Source organism: Lagenorhynchus albirostris, chromosome 2 (genome assembly GCF_949774975.1).
Source record: "Lagenorhynchus albirostris chromosome 2, mLagAlb1.1, whole genome shotgun sequence".
Classification (NCBI taxonomy): Eukaryota; Metazoa; Chordata; class Mammalia; order Artiodactyla; family Delphinidae; genus Lagenorhynchus; species Lagenorhynchus albirostris.
Genome location: NC_083096.1, coordinates 88,314,058 through 88,331,699, shown reverse-complemented (window position 1 = coordinate 88,331,699; position 17,642 = coordinate 88,314,058). Strand labels below are relative to the sequence as shown.

The 17,642-nt window shown below is 43.6% G+C and overlaps 1 protein-coding gene across 1 annotated transcript; it reads left to right on the top strand.

Moving 5' to 3' along the window:
* Window positions 1-6,749: 6,749 nt before the first annotated feature.
* Window positions 6,750-16,665, top strand: DDX20 (DEAD-box helicase 20). Its single transcript, XM_060139350.1, has 11 exons — window positions 6,750-7,065; window positions 7,807-7,901; window positions 8,689-8,857; window positions 9,453-9,567; window positions 9,692-9,834; window positions 9,966-10,104; window positions 10,405-10,463; window positions 11,512-11,594; window positions 11,942-12,047; window positions 12,184-12,285; window positions 15,135-16,665. Exons 1-11 carry the CDS (start codon window positions 6,765-6,767, stop codon window positions 16,295-16,297), a joined length of 2,475 nt encoding a protein of 824 aa, XP_059995333.1. The 5' UTR covers window positions 6,750-6,764; the 3' UTR covers window positions 16,298-16,665.
* The last annotated feature ends 977 nt before the right edge of the window (window positions 16,666-17,642 follow it).

The window sequence follows — 17,642 nt, the reverse complement described above, 5'->3', positions numbered from 1 at the left end:
TTGTCCAAGTACCTTCGACCTATCTGCCTGCCTGCTCTTTGCTATCTTTTTCAGGTCAAGAGTGGTGATGAAAACCATGAGGGAAGAGCACGGCAATGCCATGTCTGGTGTGGCCCATACATACGCTCCCCTGGTAGGTGCTGTTTCCAGCTGTTTGTCCTCATCAGGCAAATGTTACCACCTTGTGCCGGCTCTCCCTCCCAGCTTCCTTCATGGTGGCAGTGGTTGAAAGTCTGCTCCTCTCTCCCCTTCCCTCTGTCCTTTGTTCTCCCTGTCCCAGGTTCTGATCATTAATTGGCGTGTGATGAGTGTGCCTTGGAGGAGGTAGGAGTCAACAGGGTCTCCAGTAATCACTATGCACTGTCTTTGCCAGCCTCCCCATCCCAGTGTCTTTCCTATGGAAAATAGATTGGAAAAGGGTGGAGGTGTCAATAAACAAATCATTGGAGTGCATGGAAAGTGAGAACAAGGGAATCCTGGGTGAGGCATTACTCTATTCACAATGGCACTGGGTACCCATGCATGTGTGTGAGTGTGTGTGTGGCTCACACACTCTGAAATGAGCTCTCACCCACTGGTGAGTGGAAAATTAGCTTTGGCAGGTGAGGAACTGGGTGACAGGTGAGGAAGCCAGCAGGGTATCGGTGTTATCTGTCTCCTATTGCTGTTTGCTGGTGTTGCTAACAATATCTCGCCCACCCCCTTCCCCTCCCCTAACTTGTAATTAGGTGGAGTGGAAATCACTCGGGAGGGCTTGGACGGGTGGGAGAGTGATATGAGTACATTAGAATGGCCTCGTGACCTTTGGAAGCCAGCCGTGTGCTTTGCAGGTGGGCTGCCCCAAGCCAGGTGGGAACTGGCATTTTCCTGATGGTCCACGAAGCAAGCTGTGTGGTTTACATTTCTCTGGTGGGTGGGAGAAGAGATGGCAGTCCAGGGACTAAGTCCTGGGGAGTTCCGCCAAATGACATAAGCTGGAGGTGAAGTGAGCCAGGACGGGGGAGGGAGAAGTGAGGGAGACCTGGGGGTCTTAGACTGGCTCCGCTGCCCATCTCTGCCTGCTAGTTGGCCCTGTAATCCACCCCCGTGCCTCAATTTCTCTGACTGTAAAGTGAGGAAAACAATCTCACTGCTACCTGCCTGCTGTGAAGGTAAAGTGTAAAGGCCCTTTGAAATGTCAAGAACACTGTCACTGGACAGTGCCAAGGGAATTTGCAGAGCCTACTGAGCGGCGGCAGTCTGCCTCTGCATCACTTTCACAGCCTGTGCTCAGACAGGTACTTAGGCATCTCACATCCATAAATCTCATCTCCTATCTATAGTCAGCAAATAAGGGAAAGGGCAGGCCGCTGCTCTGCTACCATCTGATCTTCCTGGGAGGGAGGCCCCAGCTCCCGGCCTCCCCTGCCTCCACCTCAGGTGATGAGCCCTCTGCGCTCCCTCATCTGCTCCCGGCCTGTCAGTTTAATTTAACGAGGTTGAAGGAGAGGTTTGATTTAATCAAACCAGTTGCTGTATCCATTCTGCTCAGAGGTCCCTCAGTGTCACCACTGAGGCTCAGATTAGACAGTGACACTGACTTCTTCTTCCCTGACTTTGCCTCCCCCTCCCTTTCTCTCCCTGGAGGGAACACGGAGGCAGATCAGTCTCCTGGGACCTAAGAATAGATGTGGGAGGATCACAGGAGGGAAGCAGACTGGCCTCAGAAAGCCCCTCTCTCGTGCCTTACGTGGCCTTGTTTAAGTCTGAGCAACCGCCTGAGGGATGAGGGGAGCGGCAAATTTGAGCAGAGCCGCCCGGAAAGGCTCAGGGCTGCCTGAGGACAGAGCTGTGCCATCACCAGTGCCATCGTGGATGGCCTCAGAGAGAAAAACCAAGCTCCCTTGCTGTCGGGAAGCTGGGTGGAGGGCGGGCCGAGGAGGTAAGGTGCGGTATGCTCTGCACGCTCCAGACAGGAATTTATTTCCAGTTTCTCAGCCTGGATTCTGGGGTCTCCAGAGCCGGCAGACAACAGTAGATAAAAGGTGAGGCTCCATCCATCTGAGTCTCTGTGGCTCTGTTCTCGGCATGAGAGCAGCAGTGACAGAAGGAGGCTGTGTGGATGTGGGTAACTATGGTGTTGGGGGGAGGCAGGTAACGGTGGTGTGTGTGTGGGTGTGATGTGTATGTGAGTGTCTGTGGCTGGGGAGCCAGGCAGGGGGGTGTCTGGTGTAGATAGGTCAGGCTTAGGGAGTTTCGAATTCCAGAACAAATCTCTCTTGCCACTTAACTCTTTCCTTTCCCTCCTTCTCCAGGAAGTGGGTGCTCGGCACCTCTTGTTCTCTTGAGCAGCTCACAGGAGAGAAACAAAGTCCTCTTGAAGGGGAGCCCTCTCTTGGCGTGATGGAAATCTTTCCTTTTGCTCATTTGTGTCACATTCTTCCATCAGGCCGGGCAACTGACAGGTGCACCCTTCCCCGGGCCCCTTTCAGAGTCCCCTCCCTGCCATTTGTGTCTCACCCAAATAACCAGCAGACACCACCATCCACAGGAGCTGCGTATGATTAGCAGAAACCCCTCCTGACAGCTCCAAAGAGAAGCCCTCAAATGCGTATTCTATTGAGTGCATCTCATTGTTGCTGACAGCCGCTTTATCAATTAAATTCCACATTCCCCGTCTTCGGAGACGCCACAAACCTCCCTACCTAATAAATCACAGGCCCCCAGTTATTGTTAAATGTCCCATCAGTCTCTAATAAACTCCCTGCCAACAGGGGCAGGTTATTTATTATGTTGCCTGGACAAGAATGAATTGGGCCCCATTCTCAGCAGAAGAGCAAATGTGACGCCTTCCTCCCTAAAGACTGAGGCTGTGGTATTAAATGGGGCAATTAATCAACGTGGGCCTTGGGCAGAGGGGAGTCTGGTCTAGAGAGAGGGAGGATGGCCTGGGGTCCTTTACTGAAAGCCAGCTAAGCAAGTCCCCACGGTGAGAGGTGGCCGCGCAAAGTATAGGAACCTGGGCCTTTCCTGCTTCTTCCCCTCTCCTAATTCCTGTTTGAAAAGGTACTGAAGACATAGTCACCCCATAGGCCAAGGGGCACATATGAAAATAGTTATTCTCCACGTTGAAAGGTAGCTGCATAGGACTGAGCAGGGTCGTGAAAAATTCTGTCCAGAAGGCCAGATATTGTTACTTAATAAACTTGATGTAACTTAAGTTTATTGATGGTGCTATAGTCCACTGAGCAGATGAACTGAAGAATATAGGAGGGAATGTTCCCCTTGCCTGGGAGAGAGAACTAGGAAACATGTGCTCAGTCACTGCTTGCTGGCTAAGCAGCACACAGGTTAAGCACTGACACTCAGAAAGCAGTGGACAACACCCAAAAGACCCAGGGGTTGTTAGGTGTGAGAAACAGCGTTATAAAGTGGGCCTTGCAGTTACTACCTCATATTAGATCCCAAACTGAGATGATGCTCGATGCTCTGCAAGTTACAATCCAAACTCCTCAGCTTTGTCACTGATCAAGCCTTAGTCTATACTTCCAATTGTATTTCTCTCTATTGCTACATAACACTATCCTCCTTTGGGCGAGCATAACACATTAATTTTATGTTCCTTATGGTGGCAGACAAGGTCCTCCATACTATGGGACCAATATATCTATCTCTGCAACCTTGTTTCCTGGTAAGCGCTCCATACTTGCCTCCGTTCATGCTAAAGCTCATACCTTACTGTATCTACTATAGTTTCTCATGCTTCCACGCCTTTGCACAAACTGTTCCTTTTGCCCAGAATATCTTTCTAACTTGTCTGCCTGGTGAGCTTTCCTTCCACCCCCACTGCCTGATGAACTCCACATCTATCCTTCAGGATCAGCTCAGAACATCACCCCCACCCCCACCCCAGTGCTTCAAGGGACTTGAGCATTGTCTCCTGGTGCAGCTATCTTGGCAGAAGTGCTAGACTCCAGGGATTACGAAAGGAGTGACCCGGGCATGGAGGTTTTCTTATAGTTCCATGCATGCTTTAAACCACTCTGATTTGGGATGGGGAGAGAAGAGCATAGAGAAGAAAGCTATTGGTCTCTGAATACCAAAAGCTGTTTTTCTCAATTTTTCAGATGTTCTCACGCTCTCCCACATGACAGCCACACTTTGAGCCGCTAAGGCCCTGAAAAATGTCAGTACTGCATGTACTTTTACACCACCTTGTGCTATTTGAATATTTCCTCCTTGGCCAGAGCTATCCGTCTGCATGTATCTTTCTTCTTGAGGGCAAGTGCTCTGCTTATTTTGTCCCAGTTTTGCATCTCCAGCATCTGGCTGATTCGTATTAGGCGTTTAGAAGATTTCTGCTGAAAGAATGAATGAAGAGATGTTTGCAGATTGAATGCAAATAATAAGGTTGCCTATTTGTTGCTTTGAGGATCAAATGAGAAAAAGTGGCTATAAAAATCTTAGTGCCTTCCCTTCTTTCCACATAGTCCCATGGATCCTCACATTCGAGGGGGGCCACCTTACGTCTATGTTTTTGTTTACATTATTTTCCTTTCCTCTGGGTGCAGAAACTTCCATTGTGAAATCATTGCCTGGGACCATTTGAACCTGAAAATCCATTCCGAGTCTACCTTTTACTCCCACTTCTTCAATTCACAGGAATCCTTCCCCCCTCTACCTTCCAGGTATATAAGGTGAGGAAAGATTTTCCAAGTAGACAGAACAGCATACAAAGAGGCTGGGGTCCCATTGTGATTTTATCCTGAAGGAAGCCAGCAGGCAGACAACAGTCCAACTGGTTTCTGCGTATGTTACTCTCATACCTTACCTGGTTATTAAATGATCTCTTACCTTTATGTTTTATTTTTATGGCACTAAAAATTACGACCAACAGCATTATTACACTTTTTAACTACTGAGGAAAAAAATTGTATTGATTTGTTTTTAGCTATAGCAATATAATTTATGACTAGTAACATAACTGCAATATTTGGGCAGGGGAACCATTCAGGAGGTTGTTGTGATAGTTAGGACCTAAAAGGTCCTAAAATAGGACCCTTAAAAGGGACCTAAAATAGGACAGATGCTATGGAGACTGGAGAAGAAATATGGATGCAATATTTGGAAGCAAAATTACTTGCCCTCAAGTAATTGTTAGAAAGGGGAAGGATTTCCCTGGCGGTCCAGTGGTTAGGACTCAGTGCTTTCACTGTCTGCCATGGCCCCGGATTCAATCCCTGGTCAATCCAAATCCCCCCCTCCCCCAAAAAAAAGAAAGGGGAGAGGGATAATGGAAGGTGGAATCAAGAATAAGAATAATCCCAGGTTTGGGATTTAGGGATTAAGTGGATGAAAGAGGTGGGGTAGGTACTAAGAGGAAGTCTGGAACCTTTACTGCCCACTCCCAACAGGCCCCCTTCTTTCATATGAACAGTTGACATTTTCTCAATGTTTTGTAAATTTATAAGAAAAATGCATCTGAGAATACCTTTCCAGTGGGATTACCTTGCCAAAGTCCTCCTACCTCCTTTGGAATCTGCATCATCACCGTGGTGTGTGTGTGTGTGTGTGTGTGTGTGTGTGTGTGTGTGTGTAGGGAAGTGTGAGGCTGGTGAGAGATAACGACCAGAATTATGATATAATCTTTAGATTTGTAATTGTGAATATTAGGTTCCAAAAATACTTAATTTGGAGTTACGACTCAGACTTTTTATAGGAGCTCATTTATTCAATAAATATTGAGCACTTACTCTGTGTTAGATTGTTTTTTCCGATTAGGCATACTGCAGAGAACAAAAGAGAATAGGTCCCTGTCCTCAGAGAGTGGGGGAGACAGACAATAAACATATGATTTCATCTAGTGATAAGCAGAAAAATAAAGCAGAATAAGGGAATAGAGAGTGATGGGAAAGGCTGGGGAGCTGCCAGGATGGGGGAGCTATCTCAGAGTGTTCAGGAAAGTCCTCTTTGAAAAGGTGGTATTTGAGCAGAGACCTAAAATAAAGTGGTAAAGACTGCTGTCATCCATGAGATGGTGGTGGGGAGGGATAGGAGTAACACATAGAAAATGTTAAATTTGAGCTATTAGACATAAAGTGGAAGTGTTGAAAAGGGAGATGGATGTACAAGTCTGGAGTTCAGAGGAGGGTCGGAGGTGTAGATACTAATGTGGGAGTTGTCAGTTCAGTTGCTGGTTCCAATTCGATTTGCTTTTATCAGAGCTCAGCGTGTGCCAGGTACTGTGCTAGGGGCTGGGAACGCAGAGATGAAAGCACACAGATATATACCTGGCAACGTGGTCAATCCTAAATCTCGCTGTACTTCGGGCGCTCTCTGCGAGCACAGGAGGAGGCAGCGAGTTGGGGCGGGACACGGTGGGGAGCCGGAGGAGCTGACCGCCGAGCCGAAGCCCGGAGGCTGGGAGCGTGACGCACTGGGCTCTTCACAAAGGCAGCATTGTGAGGTCAGCAACGCGGGCGCAGGGCGGGGCAGTGCTCCCACCGTGAGCGCGCGGCGCCCTCTGTAGGCCGCAGGCGGCGACACACCGGTAGCCTCAGCTTTCCTCCCCTCCCTTTTCCCGCCTTCCTCAGGCCACGTTTTTTTTGTTGTTATAGCTGTTTCCGAGTCCTTCTAAGCCTCCGACTTCCGTCCCTTACCCCTCCTCTTCGAGGCCGGGAGTGTCAGTGTCTTCGCCGGAAGACTGCCAATAAAGTTTTTCTTCTTCTTGTTCTCAGGCTCCACGCCTCGCCCCAAGTACCGCGAGATCCGGCGGCGCGGCTAGCATGGCGACGGCTTTTGAAGGCTCGGCGGCCTTAAAGACCGTGGAGAGCACTATGCCGGCGGAGCGCGTGGCTGCGCAGTTCGCGGCCCCGGAGCCAGCCACCCGGCCAGTGCGGAGTCTGCGGACGGCTCATGACATCAACAGTCCGCGGACCCGCACCGGGGACGTGCTGCTGGCGGAGCCGGGGGACTTCGAGTCGCTGCTGCTGTCGCGGCCGGTGGTGGAGGGGCTGCGGGCGGTTGGCTTCGAGCGGCCGTCGCCCGTGCAGCTCAAGGCCATACCGCTGGGGCGGTGCGGACTTGGTGAGGGCTGGGGCCCTGGAGGGGCCGGGAGGGCCGCAGGAGGGGGCGGCGGCGGCGGCGGCCAAGCCCGTGGCGAGGGCCGGGAAGGGCCCAGAGCGGCCGTCTTGCAGGGCTCGGCCCGGGGCAAGACGCCGCACGCACGCGAGCCTCAGTTTCCTCCTCTGTCAAACGGAGGCGCAGTATTGAATTTGGAGATAGTTGAGGTCCATTCCACGCTGTCAAGTGGTTCTACGTTTGGGAATATAAACGGCAGGAAAGATCTCAGATGAGATCAGCCTGGATTAGGGTAGGCCCTAAATCCAGTGACAAGAGTCCTTATAAGAGCAGGGAGAAAGGCAGAGAAGAAAGCCATGTGAAAATGGAGGCAGAGATTGGAATTACACAACTCCAAGCCAAGAAATGTCTCAGCCGTCAGAAGCTGGAAGAGACGGGAAGGATTGTACCATAGAGCCGTAGGAGGGAATGTGGCCCGGCTGATACCTTGATTTCATATTTCTGGCCTCCAAAACTTTGAGAAAATAAATTTCTGCTTTCTAAGCCAAAAAAAGAAGAGAAACGGTGGAGGTTCAGGGAGGAGGCCTGTTTCTGGATATGGCCGCATGCTTGTTTTAGAGTTAACTTAAAAACGAAGGTGGTTAAGGATGTGATCTCTGGAGGCCTGTCTAGTTCTGGAATTTCATGTTGGTACCTAAGCTTCTTCAGTCAGTCCTGGCTAATGATAATTTTTTTTTTCCTCCCCAGATTTAATTGTTCAAGCTAAGTCTGGCACTGGGAAAACCTGTGTATTCTCCACCATTGCTTTGGACTCTCTTGTTCTTGAAAACCTAAGTACCCAGGTGAGTTTAGCTCAGAGGACCCAAGGAGGGTATGTTATGTGGATTTCCTACAGGTCAGATGAAATACCAGTAGCTCCTCAGAGGTAGAAGTGAATGATTGTGTTAAGACATATGAAAAGTATACAAGTAAAGTAGATACTTAGGCTGATGCGTGGTGTTGGTGTGGTTAGTGACCAAATACACATTATTAGTGTTAGACGTTTAGAGATTTCTGTTATTACTGCGTGTTAAATAAAATAAGTCTGCCATGTGTGTCAATTTTGTCATTACTTGAGAATACAGATAGGGATTTTTTATTCTTTTATTTGCTCACTAGATTGTGGTGAGGTTTAGCATTTGACCTGATTCGTGGTAATGAGGTGTTTGGCTATGGTAGGTAACTGCATGTGGTTCTTACAGTGAATGTATTATACTGATCTCCCACCTTCTGGGTTCTCTCAGAGTAGGGTCTAAGAGGGCCTTACCCAAATTAACAGGAGATTTGGGTTTGGAGATCATTTCTTCGGCAAAGATTTGTTGAGCCCATGTTATGTTTAAACAGTATGCCGGGCATTGGGGATATAAAGATGAATCAGGTATGACCCTCATAGTCTTACTTTGTGGTTTAGTAGTTACAGCAGGCTGTATTTCAAGTTCTCAGTCATGTATATCTGATGACGACTCTTCAACAGTGTTTTTTAACCCAGATATGAGTATCTGGGTTAAAAAACACTGTAAAGCTTTTTGAGTCCTGCCTTATGTATTTATTCTACCGACTTGTTAAAGGTATATTTTATGTGTTTTTTAGATTTTGATCTTGGCTCCTACAAGAGAAATTGCTGTACAGATACATTCTGTTATCACAGCCATTGGAATAAAAATGGAAGGCTTAGAGTGTCATGTGTTTATCGGAGGGACTCCATTATCACAAGACAAAACCAGACTTAAAAAGTGTCATATTGCTGTTGGTTCTCCTGGTAAGATATCAATGCTTGTTAATAACTGGGGCTTTTAAGTAACTGAACACTTCTATATAGCAATAAGAATATGGCAATCTTTGATAATTATGGTAATTATTTTGAGGATTAAAAATGAAGAGCATTAGATTAGTGACATATAAACACATGACTGGATTACCAACAGGATTTTTGAAATTTCTGTTTCTAAGGATGTTTAAGAACAAGTATGGGATAGGCTTCTGAGCAGAAGAGGAATAAGATGATTTTAGAAAGCCCTTCTAAGCCATGGATTGGGATTATTCTTTGCTTCAGTATTAGTCCTTCGGTCATGAGTCACTCAGAATCATAATCTAGCATTCAGTGCCTTACAAGTCTTTTGACAGGAAGTGTTTATTTTCCATACGTATTGGTGATGAAATGTGAGGGAAAAAATAATGGATTTAGGGAAGATCAGAACTCAGGATTTCTGATTTGTGGTTTAGTGTGTAAAGAATAATGAGGGTTGGGTCAGGAAAGTTAGCAATTCAACCTGTAAGTAGAATAACAACATTGGCTGAAATTTGCACGGATTTGGTGCATATGAATATTTGAATATTTTTTTTCTGGACTTTAGGCAGAATTAAACAACTGATAGAACTTGACTACTTGAATCCAGGCAGTATACGTCTCTTTATTCTTGATGAAGCAGATAAGCTTTTAGAAGAAGGCAGCTTCCAGGAGCAAATAAAGTAAGAAAAATAACTAACTTGACTATTGAAATGGTGCCCCAAAGTATCTATCTTTTGCTTTTCTAGGTGGTGATTATCATCTGAATAGTTTCCATGGTGTGTGTGTTTTTCTTTTATTTTGCAGTTGGATTTATTCTTCCTTGCCTGCCAGTAAGCAGATGTTGGCAGTGTCAGCTACTTACCCTGAATTTTTGGCTAATGCTTTGACAAAGTACATGAGAGAGCCCACTTTTGTAAGACTAAACTCCAGTGATCCGAGTCTCATAGGTGTGTACAGATACTGGATATTTAGTGGGTTGGTTTGTGATATTCTGGAGCTTTCCTTTGCTAAGTTGGCTTTTGCTTTCATATTTGCTATAGAAAATATGTTCATTTTAACAGAAGACTCTTCTTTGTAGGTTTGAAGCAGTACTACAAAGTTGTCAGTTCATACCCTTTGGCCCATAAGATTTTTGAGGAAAAGACTCAGCATTTACAAGAATTGTTCAGCAAAATTCCATTTAATCAGGCCTTAGTCTTTTCTAATTTACACAGCAGGTAATGTACCTTAAAAAGTCATCTGGGGGGCTTCCCTGGTGGCGCAGTGGTTGGGAGTCCGCCTGCCGATGCAGGGGACACGGGTTCGTGCCCCGATCCGGGAAGATCCCACATGCCGCAGAGCAGCTAGGCCTGTGAGCCACGGCCGCTGAGCCTGCGCGTCCGGAGCCTGTGCTTCGCAATGGGAGAGGCCCGCGTACCGCAAAAAAAAAAAAAAGTCATCTGGGGAACTTGTGAAATAAAAGGATAGGTGTGGGGCAGTATTTGTAAAATTATAACCCGCTGTGTTATTTTTCATAGAGCACAACACTTGGCTGATATCCTTTCTTCTAAAGGCTTTCCTGCAGAGTGCATTTCAGGTAAGTTCATCTCTTAACTTTAATCTTTGTTTAGTATCCTGACTTGAAGCTTCTCCAAAGTCAGGAGGAAGAGATACCACTTCCTGACTTGTCTTGTGAGTGTGAGGTTAGACTGAGTCTTCAGAGTAAAAGGAATTTCAGGTTTATTTTTCACTGGGATTTGTCTCTTTAAGAAGTAACATGGTATGTACTAAAAAACTAGAAAACTGGAGTTATAGCCACAAAGAACGTAATAACTTTACAAAATAGAGTCTGTCTTTGTTATCTTAAGATAAACATTGTAAAAAATACAAAGAATTGCTAACTAAATTGACTTTTACAGTCTTGTGGAAGGCAAAACTGATTCATTTTTGACACAAAGCTAAATTATTACTGTTGACCTAGGAGTGAAAGATTTAAAGGAATTTTTGATAAGTGAGATCCTTTTTGGAGTTTTGATTGCTATCTCAGCTTAGTTTTTAACCTGTTAGCGTAAGCTCATTTAGTCGTGGTATATTATGAGATACTGGGGAGATTGTTTTCTGATGGACCAGTATTTGGATGATAGATCACACTTCAACACCAAATTGGTAAACAGCTGGTTAAATCAATATTATTTTCCTAAGAATTGTTAAACCTCATATGGCACTTTGTAGATATAATGTTATATCTGCAGGCATAGCCTAGTCACCATTTAAAATTGAATTTCTAGTTGATTGCCTAACCATATTTTAGAAGATTCTGACTTTAGGTTTTTGTTTCTGACGTTAGTTCTTAACCTAGATTTGCATATAAGGACAGAATTAACTTTGGTTGTTAAAGTGTTAAGACTGGCAATTATGATTTCTGATTTTTGTGGATTTGATAAATGTATGTTCACTTGTTTTGGTTTTTTTTGCGGTATGTGGGCCTCTCACTGCTGTGGCCTCTCCCGTTGCGGAGCACAGGTTCCGGACGTGCAGGCACGAACCCGTGTCCTCTGCATCGGCAGGCGGACTCTCAACCACTGCGCCACCAGGGAAGCCCTGTTCACTTGTTTTTATATGACTTTCTTTCTGGGTCTTTTTAGGCAACATGAATCAGAATCAGCGTCTTGATGCTATGGCTAAACTGAAGCAGTTTCATTGCAGAGTCCTCGTTTCCACAGATTTGGTAAATTTCCTGTTCAGTTTGGTTGATTAATCCATCTGGACATATGTTCTGTTATCAAATGTACAGATTTCATCTATTATTTTAGGTGGGTGTATCTGACAAGAATACCAGAAGATAATTGTCTTTCCAGTGCTGGGGAATATGATTTCTTCCTAAAAATGTCTTCTGTATTTTTATCTTTATTGTTGAAATTAGTCATTAGAAATGAATTTTCTTTTCCTTTGCTCCTAAATATCCTCCTTGCTCTTAAATATCCTCCTATTCTTAATTGGGCTCTTGGTTATATTGAATAATATAGTGTGCCATGCAATGGCTAATGCACACAAACAACTGTTCTCTTCTTCAAGACTTCCCGTGGAATTGATGCTGAGAACGTGAATCTGGTTGTAAACCTGGATGTTCCATTGAATTGGGAGACATATATGCATCGGATTGGCAGAGCTGGCCGTTTTGGTAAAAAAAAAAAAAAAAGAAAAGAAAAAAGTTTGGGTGCTTTCTTTAAGGGGAGGAAGCTATAATGTGACAGGTGGACTTGAAGTGTCATTTATGTGAAAATGATTTACTACTTAACATTCCTTCTGTGCTTTAGGTACTTTGGGACTGACAGTGACCTACTGCTGTAGGGGAGAAGAAGAAAATATGATGATGAAAATTGCCCAGAAATGTAAGATCAATCTTCAGCCTTTACCAGGTATATTTTGTCTGTTTCATTTTGCTGTCAAAATAATAATGATAGGCCTAATAAAAATAATAGCTAACATAGAGTACTTATGATGTGTTGGATACTGTTCTAAGTATATATGTTAACTCATTTAATTCACACCACAATTACGTGAGGTATGCGCTATTATTATCTGCCTTTTGTAGATGAGGATATTGAGGCATAGAGAGGTTAAATATTTGTCTAAGGTCTTACAGCTAATAAGTAACAGGGAGAAGATTGCAAGCTAACTAATGACACATGAAAAATGAAAAATATTTTCCTACTGTATTAACTCCATATTTTACTTTGTAGCCCTGCAATTTGATTTTATTCTTTTATATCAAGGGATGTATTTTACCTCTTATGTTGCTATGAAGGTAATTCTTGCCATACTCCCCTTTGTCACCATGGGGAAGGAATAGTATCTTTAATTTGGACACTGTTCTGAAAATGTTGAAGTGTTTTCTTTTGATTTTAATGAATCATTTATCAAGCTATTTTTTTAAATTAATTTATTTATTTTTGGCTGTGTTGGGTCTTTGTTGGGTCTTCGTTGCTGCGTGCGGGCTTTCTCTAGTTGCGGCGAGCTGGGGCTACTCTTCGTTGTGGTGCGCAGGCCTCTCATTGCAGTGGCTTCTCTTGTTACGGAACACGGGCTCTAGGCACGGGGGCTTCAGTAGTTGTGACACGTGGGCTCAGTAGTTGTGCCTCCTGGAAGTCCCCACCCAGTTTTTTAGGGTTTCTAAAAAAGTTTTCAAGAGATCATTAATAGTTTCAAACATGCATTGTTTCCAAGACAGCAGTTTTAAAAAGCAGCTTGGGGCTTCCCTGGTGGCGCACTGGTAGGAATCCACCTGCCTGTGCAGGGGACACGGGTTCGATCCCTGGTCCGGGAAGATCCCACGTGCTGCAGAGCAACTAAGCCCATGCACCACAGCTAATGAGCCTGCGCTCTAGAGCCCATGAGCAATGCAGTCAATCGATAGAGCCCAATGCAATCAGTCAATCGATCAATCAATACACAAACAAACAAACTTACTAAAAAAAAAACCAAACTCCTGGGTGGAAATATGGTTTATTTGCTATACAACTGACCCTTGAACAACAATGGGGGTGGTTAGAGGCGCTGAGCCTCCATGCAGCATAAATCGCTGTATAGCTTATAGTCAGCCCTCCATATCTGCCTTTCCACATCCACTGATTCAGCCAACAGCAGATTGTGTAGTACTATTGTACATATTGGAAAAAATCTGCGTATAAGTGGACCTGCGCAGTTCATACCTGCAGTTCAAACCCATGTTATTCAAAGGTCAACTGTATATGTTAATGTATGCATGTTAGTGTGTGTATATATATACGTTGTATAGATACATAAATGTATACTTATATAGTGTATACATGACCTTCTAGAAGATGGACTTCTAGAAGATGTTGAATAAATATAACAATGAATATTTTACCAATTTATATTAACTCCTTTAGTGATTTTTACAAAGCTAGATGAAACACAGGTTTGGGAGTACTGTGAATTTTAGTAGTTTTGGCTTTGTGATAACTCATTTTCACACATTTTTTAAATTGCTCTAAGCTTATGTCCTGATTTACAAAATATTTGTTTTTAGAGTAGATGGTCTTTAGGTTCTCTGTCAGTTCTAAGACTATATTTTGTTAATTCTCTCTATGTATAAGTCTATTGGTGATCTTTATAGTTATAAATAATGGAAAAAGTAAATTGAAAATTGGTACAAGAGAGTTAGGACTTGTGGTAGGACTCAGTATCATAACATCTAGTGATAAAAATAAGATTTGCCTTTGGTTACCAGAAAGTGACATATTTGGATCTTTATGAAAAGTTAACAGAGCCCCGAAATGATGAGAAAATGATATTTATAGTGTTAGATCTATACTGGACTAGGCACTTGTGTGACAACAGACTGTTCGGGTGAGTTGCCTGGAGCAGGATTAGGAGGGAATTGGCCTGAATGATAGGTCTCCGCAAGCAAGGGATGGCACCTTAGTAGGAATCCATGTTTAGTTAGAGGGTCTGTGCAGTGAAGGATCAAGAGCCCCAGCTGAAGAATCCAGATCTGAGGGAATGAGTAGTGGGTACACATACATGGAACACCACTAGCAGCAACAGACAGGGGAGGTCTTTGAAAAGCAGGGCCTCTGTGTACTTAGTCTGCCTAAGATGAAAATTGGTCACACTTTGGAAAGATCTGAGTGCAGGTGGAAGCAAATTGTCATGCCTGGATGGGATAGGAAATTTATAGAGTTAGAGCCAGCAAATTTTTTTAAACTTACAAGTGCCATTGGTACCACAGATCTTTTCACAGTCATCTGGCTTTTTTCCCCGTGGAGGTTTTTTTCCTCCACCGTTGAGGGCAGTGATTTCTCCCTGGTAGAATATAGGGTGGCAGATTTACTTGGGTACAGGGTTGCAGTTGTAATATTTCCAGTTGGTAAGCTTTGGGGAGCACAATCCATTTTCTAATATCTTGTTTTGCTGTTATCAGTAGTGAGATAATGGGGAGGAGTTGGGGAGAGGGAGACGAGGAAGGATGGGAGAATCGCTGTAGAGGCATACCTCACTCCTAGAATAAGCTCTTTTCGAGTGAGGGGGTATGGGATGGGTCTTTTATATTTTTGGGCAAATTTCTTTACTGCAAGTTTTGCTTAGGTCTTTTAAAATCTAATATATTAAGCTTCTTAGTATAGTGTTAGTATATTTTGTTTCTTAATCTTATTTGACCGTGGAAAGCTTTATTAATCCATTCAGAAAATGCTGGTCTAGAACAGCTCGAGAATTTAATACTTTTTTTATTCCTTTTACGTAGATCCTATTCCTCCTGGTCTGATGGAAGAATGTTTGGATTGGGATGTGGAGGTTGAAGCTGCCATGCATACATATGGCTTAGCAAGTATACCTACACAGACCCTAAAACAAATTCAAAAAATAGAGAGCACCTTTCAAACTCAGAAAGCTCATGGTAACCACATGGCTTCATCTAGAAATACTTCTGTATCTGCACTATCAGTCAAATCAAAAAATAATACCAAACAAAAGCTTCCTGTGAAAAGCCACTCAGAGTGTGGAATTGTAGAAAAAGCCATGTCACCAAAAGAACTGGGCTGTGCCGTACAATTGGAAGAGCAAATGAAGAATTCTATTCAGTCCTCTGTTGAAAACTCTACTAACAGTCAGCACCAAGTCAAAGAAGCTTCTGTGTCACTCCCCAAAATTCCCTGTCTGTCTTCCTTTAAAACCCATCTGCCATGTACTTTGACTTTTGCAGAATTGATGGAGGATTACGAACACTATATTAAAGAGGGGTTAGAGAAACCTGTGGAAGTCATCAGACACTACACAGGTCCTGGGGATCAGACTGTGAATCCTCAAAATGGTTTTGTGAGAAATAGAATTACTGAAGAGAGAGTGCAGATACTGGCAAGTAGTAGCCAATCTGGAGACTCTGAGAGTGACAGTGATTCTTACAGTTCAAGGAGTTCTTCCCAGAGCAAAGGAAGTAAGTCATACTTGGAAGGTTCTTCTGATACTCAGCTGAAAGACTTGGAATCTATTCCTGTGGGTGGCCATATCTCTTTGGAACAACCTCTGAATGGAAATGACCCCCCTCATCTAGTAGAGTATCAAGAATCACCTGAAATCAAAATAAAGACAAGGCATAAAGAGGGAGCTAACCATAACCAGAGAGCTAAGCAGAGCCAGAGAAGCCTTCCCAGGCGGTCTTCCTATCGATTGCAGGCAGAACCCCAGGAAGATGGTTGGTATGACCGCCATAGGGAAACACATCCGAGTTTTTCTGACACCTATCAGGACTATGAGGAGTACTGGAGAGCTTACTACAGGGCGTGGCAGGAATACTATGCTTCTGCTTCTCAGTCGTATTATTGGAACGCTCAGAGGCATCCAAGCTGGATGGCAGCCTATCACATGAATACCGTTTATCTACAAGAAATGATGCGTGGCAACCAGTGATTATAGGCTGTACGTCACGCCATCTGGGGATATCAACAAGTGATACCTTTGGATTGTCATCCTTGACCTGTAGTAGAGTGGCATATAGTGGCATTTTTGAGCAACTGGAGAAGTTTTGAGGCTTTCCACTGGGACACATCTAGTTTTCAGATTGTTTTGACCTAAATCAACCTGATTCAGGTCAGATGAATTATCTTCTTTAAAGAAACTTCTTGGATGAGATTCTTGAAAGAAAATTTTGGGGGACATAGAGCCAAAGGTCCCAGGGTGCCATTTTCTATAAGCTGTTCCAAAAAGAAACACTTAAAAAGACTTATATACCACTGCTTGCTTAAAAGAAATAAAAACAGTTGAGATTTGAAAAATAATGCTAGTTTATGCTGTGGAGTTCTTTCCAAAAGTCTTGGGCTACATTTCCATAGAGGTGTGTTCTTGTAGAAATTTGTAGCATGGTAGAACAGAAAGCCCCCTCTCCTTTTAGGTTTAGGCAGGAAGGAATAAACATTGCTTCAGACTTTCCTGAAGGTCCTTGTTTGCTTCCAGTAAAAATATTTATTACCAGTAAAAGTAGAAACTTAGCCAAGTGTGTTGACATGTTTATTGTTCATCTTTTGAATATCTTTTGTCTTTATAATTGTGGAAGCTGTGGTTGATGTGCATTAAATAGCTAAGGATCATCAGTAGTGGCTGTCTTTGTTTCTCAGGAAAAGGAGCAGCTCTTAATCTTTGTTGATTTTTGGATCCTTTTATGAATCTGATGAAAGCTATAGATTTGTCCCAGAAAATTTCATTCTATAAGCAAGAATTGTATACGTAATTTCAAAGGGTTCATAGACCCTTTGAAGCCCATCTGTGGAACCCAGGTTAAGAACTGCTGTACTCTGCTGGTAGGCTAAGGGAAGTTTCTAGCATTTTTCTGAGATGCTGTATCTGTAAATTATGATTTAGATAAATGTAATTGGAAGTTACATATTCTTTAATTTCTTCCCTGTAGCAGTTCTTTTATGAATATACGATTGGTTCCCAAACTTCTCTGTGAATGGATTTGTGGTGAGAGAACCGAGTATGAATAGAGATATGTATTTACTTTTTAAAAGTGATGGGAAGCTCTCCTTTCCTGTGTGCATACTTGTCTAGGCAATATAAACACATTCCCCCATGGCTGTCAGCAAACATCCACAGCCATTGTCATTTACTGTCTGACACTCACATAACACAGCCCTAAACTGTTTAACTTAGATTCCTGTCATTTGGGTTGGGCAATGATATGCTTTATTTATATGTATCAGTACTGTACATGTATTGCCAAGTTAGAGTGAATTAATTAACACTGTAAATAGCAAAT

Bases quoted from the DNA above. Each gene is read 5' to 3' on its own strand.
- DDX20 (XM_060139350.1), top strand. From the start codon at position 6,765: ATGGCGACGGCTTTTGAAGGCTCGGCGGCCTTAAAGACCGTGGAGAGC. The intron at 8,858-9,452 runs GTAAGATATCAA...TCTGGACTTTAG, and splicing joins TATTGCTGTTGGTTCTCCTG to GCAGAATTAAACAACTGATA. The intron at 11,595-11,941 runs GTAAATTTCCTG...CTCTTCTTCAAG, and splicing joins TCCTCGTTTCCACAGATTTG to ACTTCCCGTGGAATTGATGC.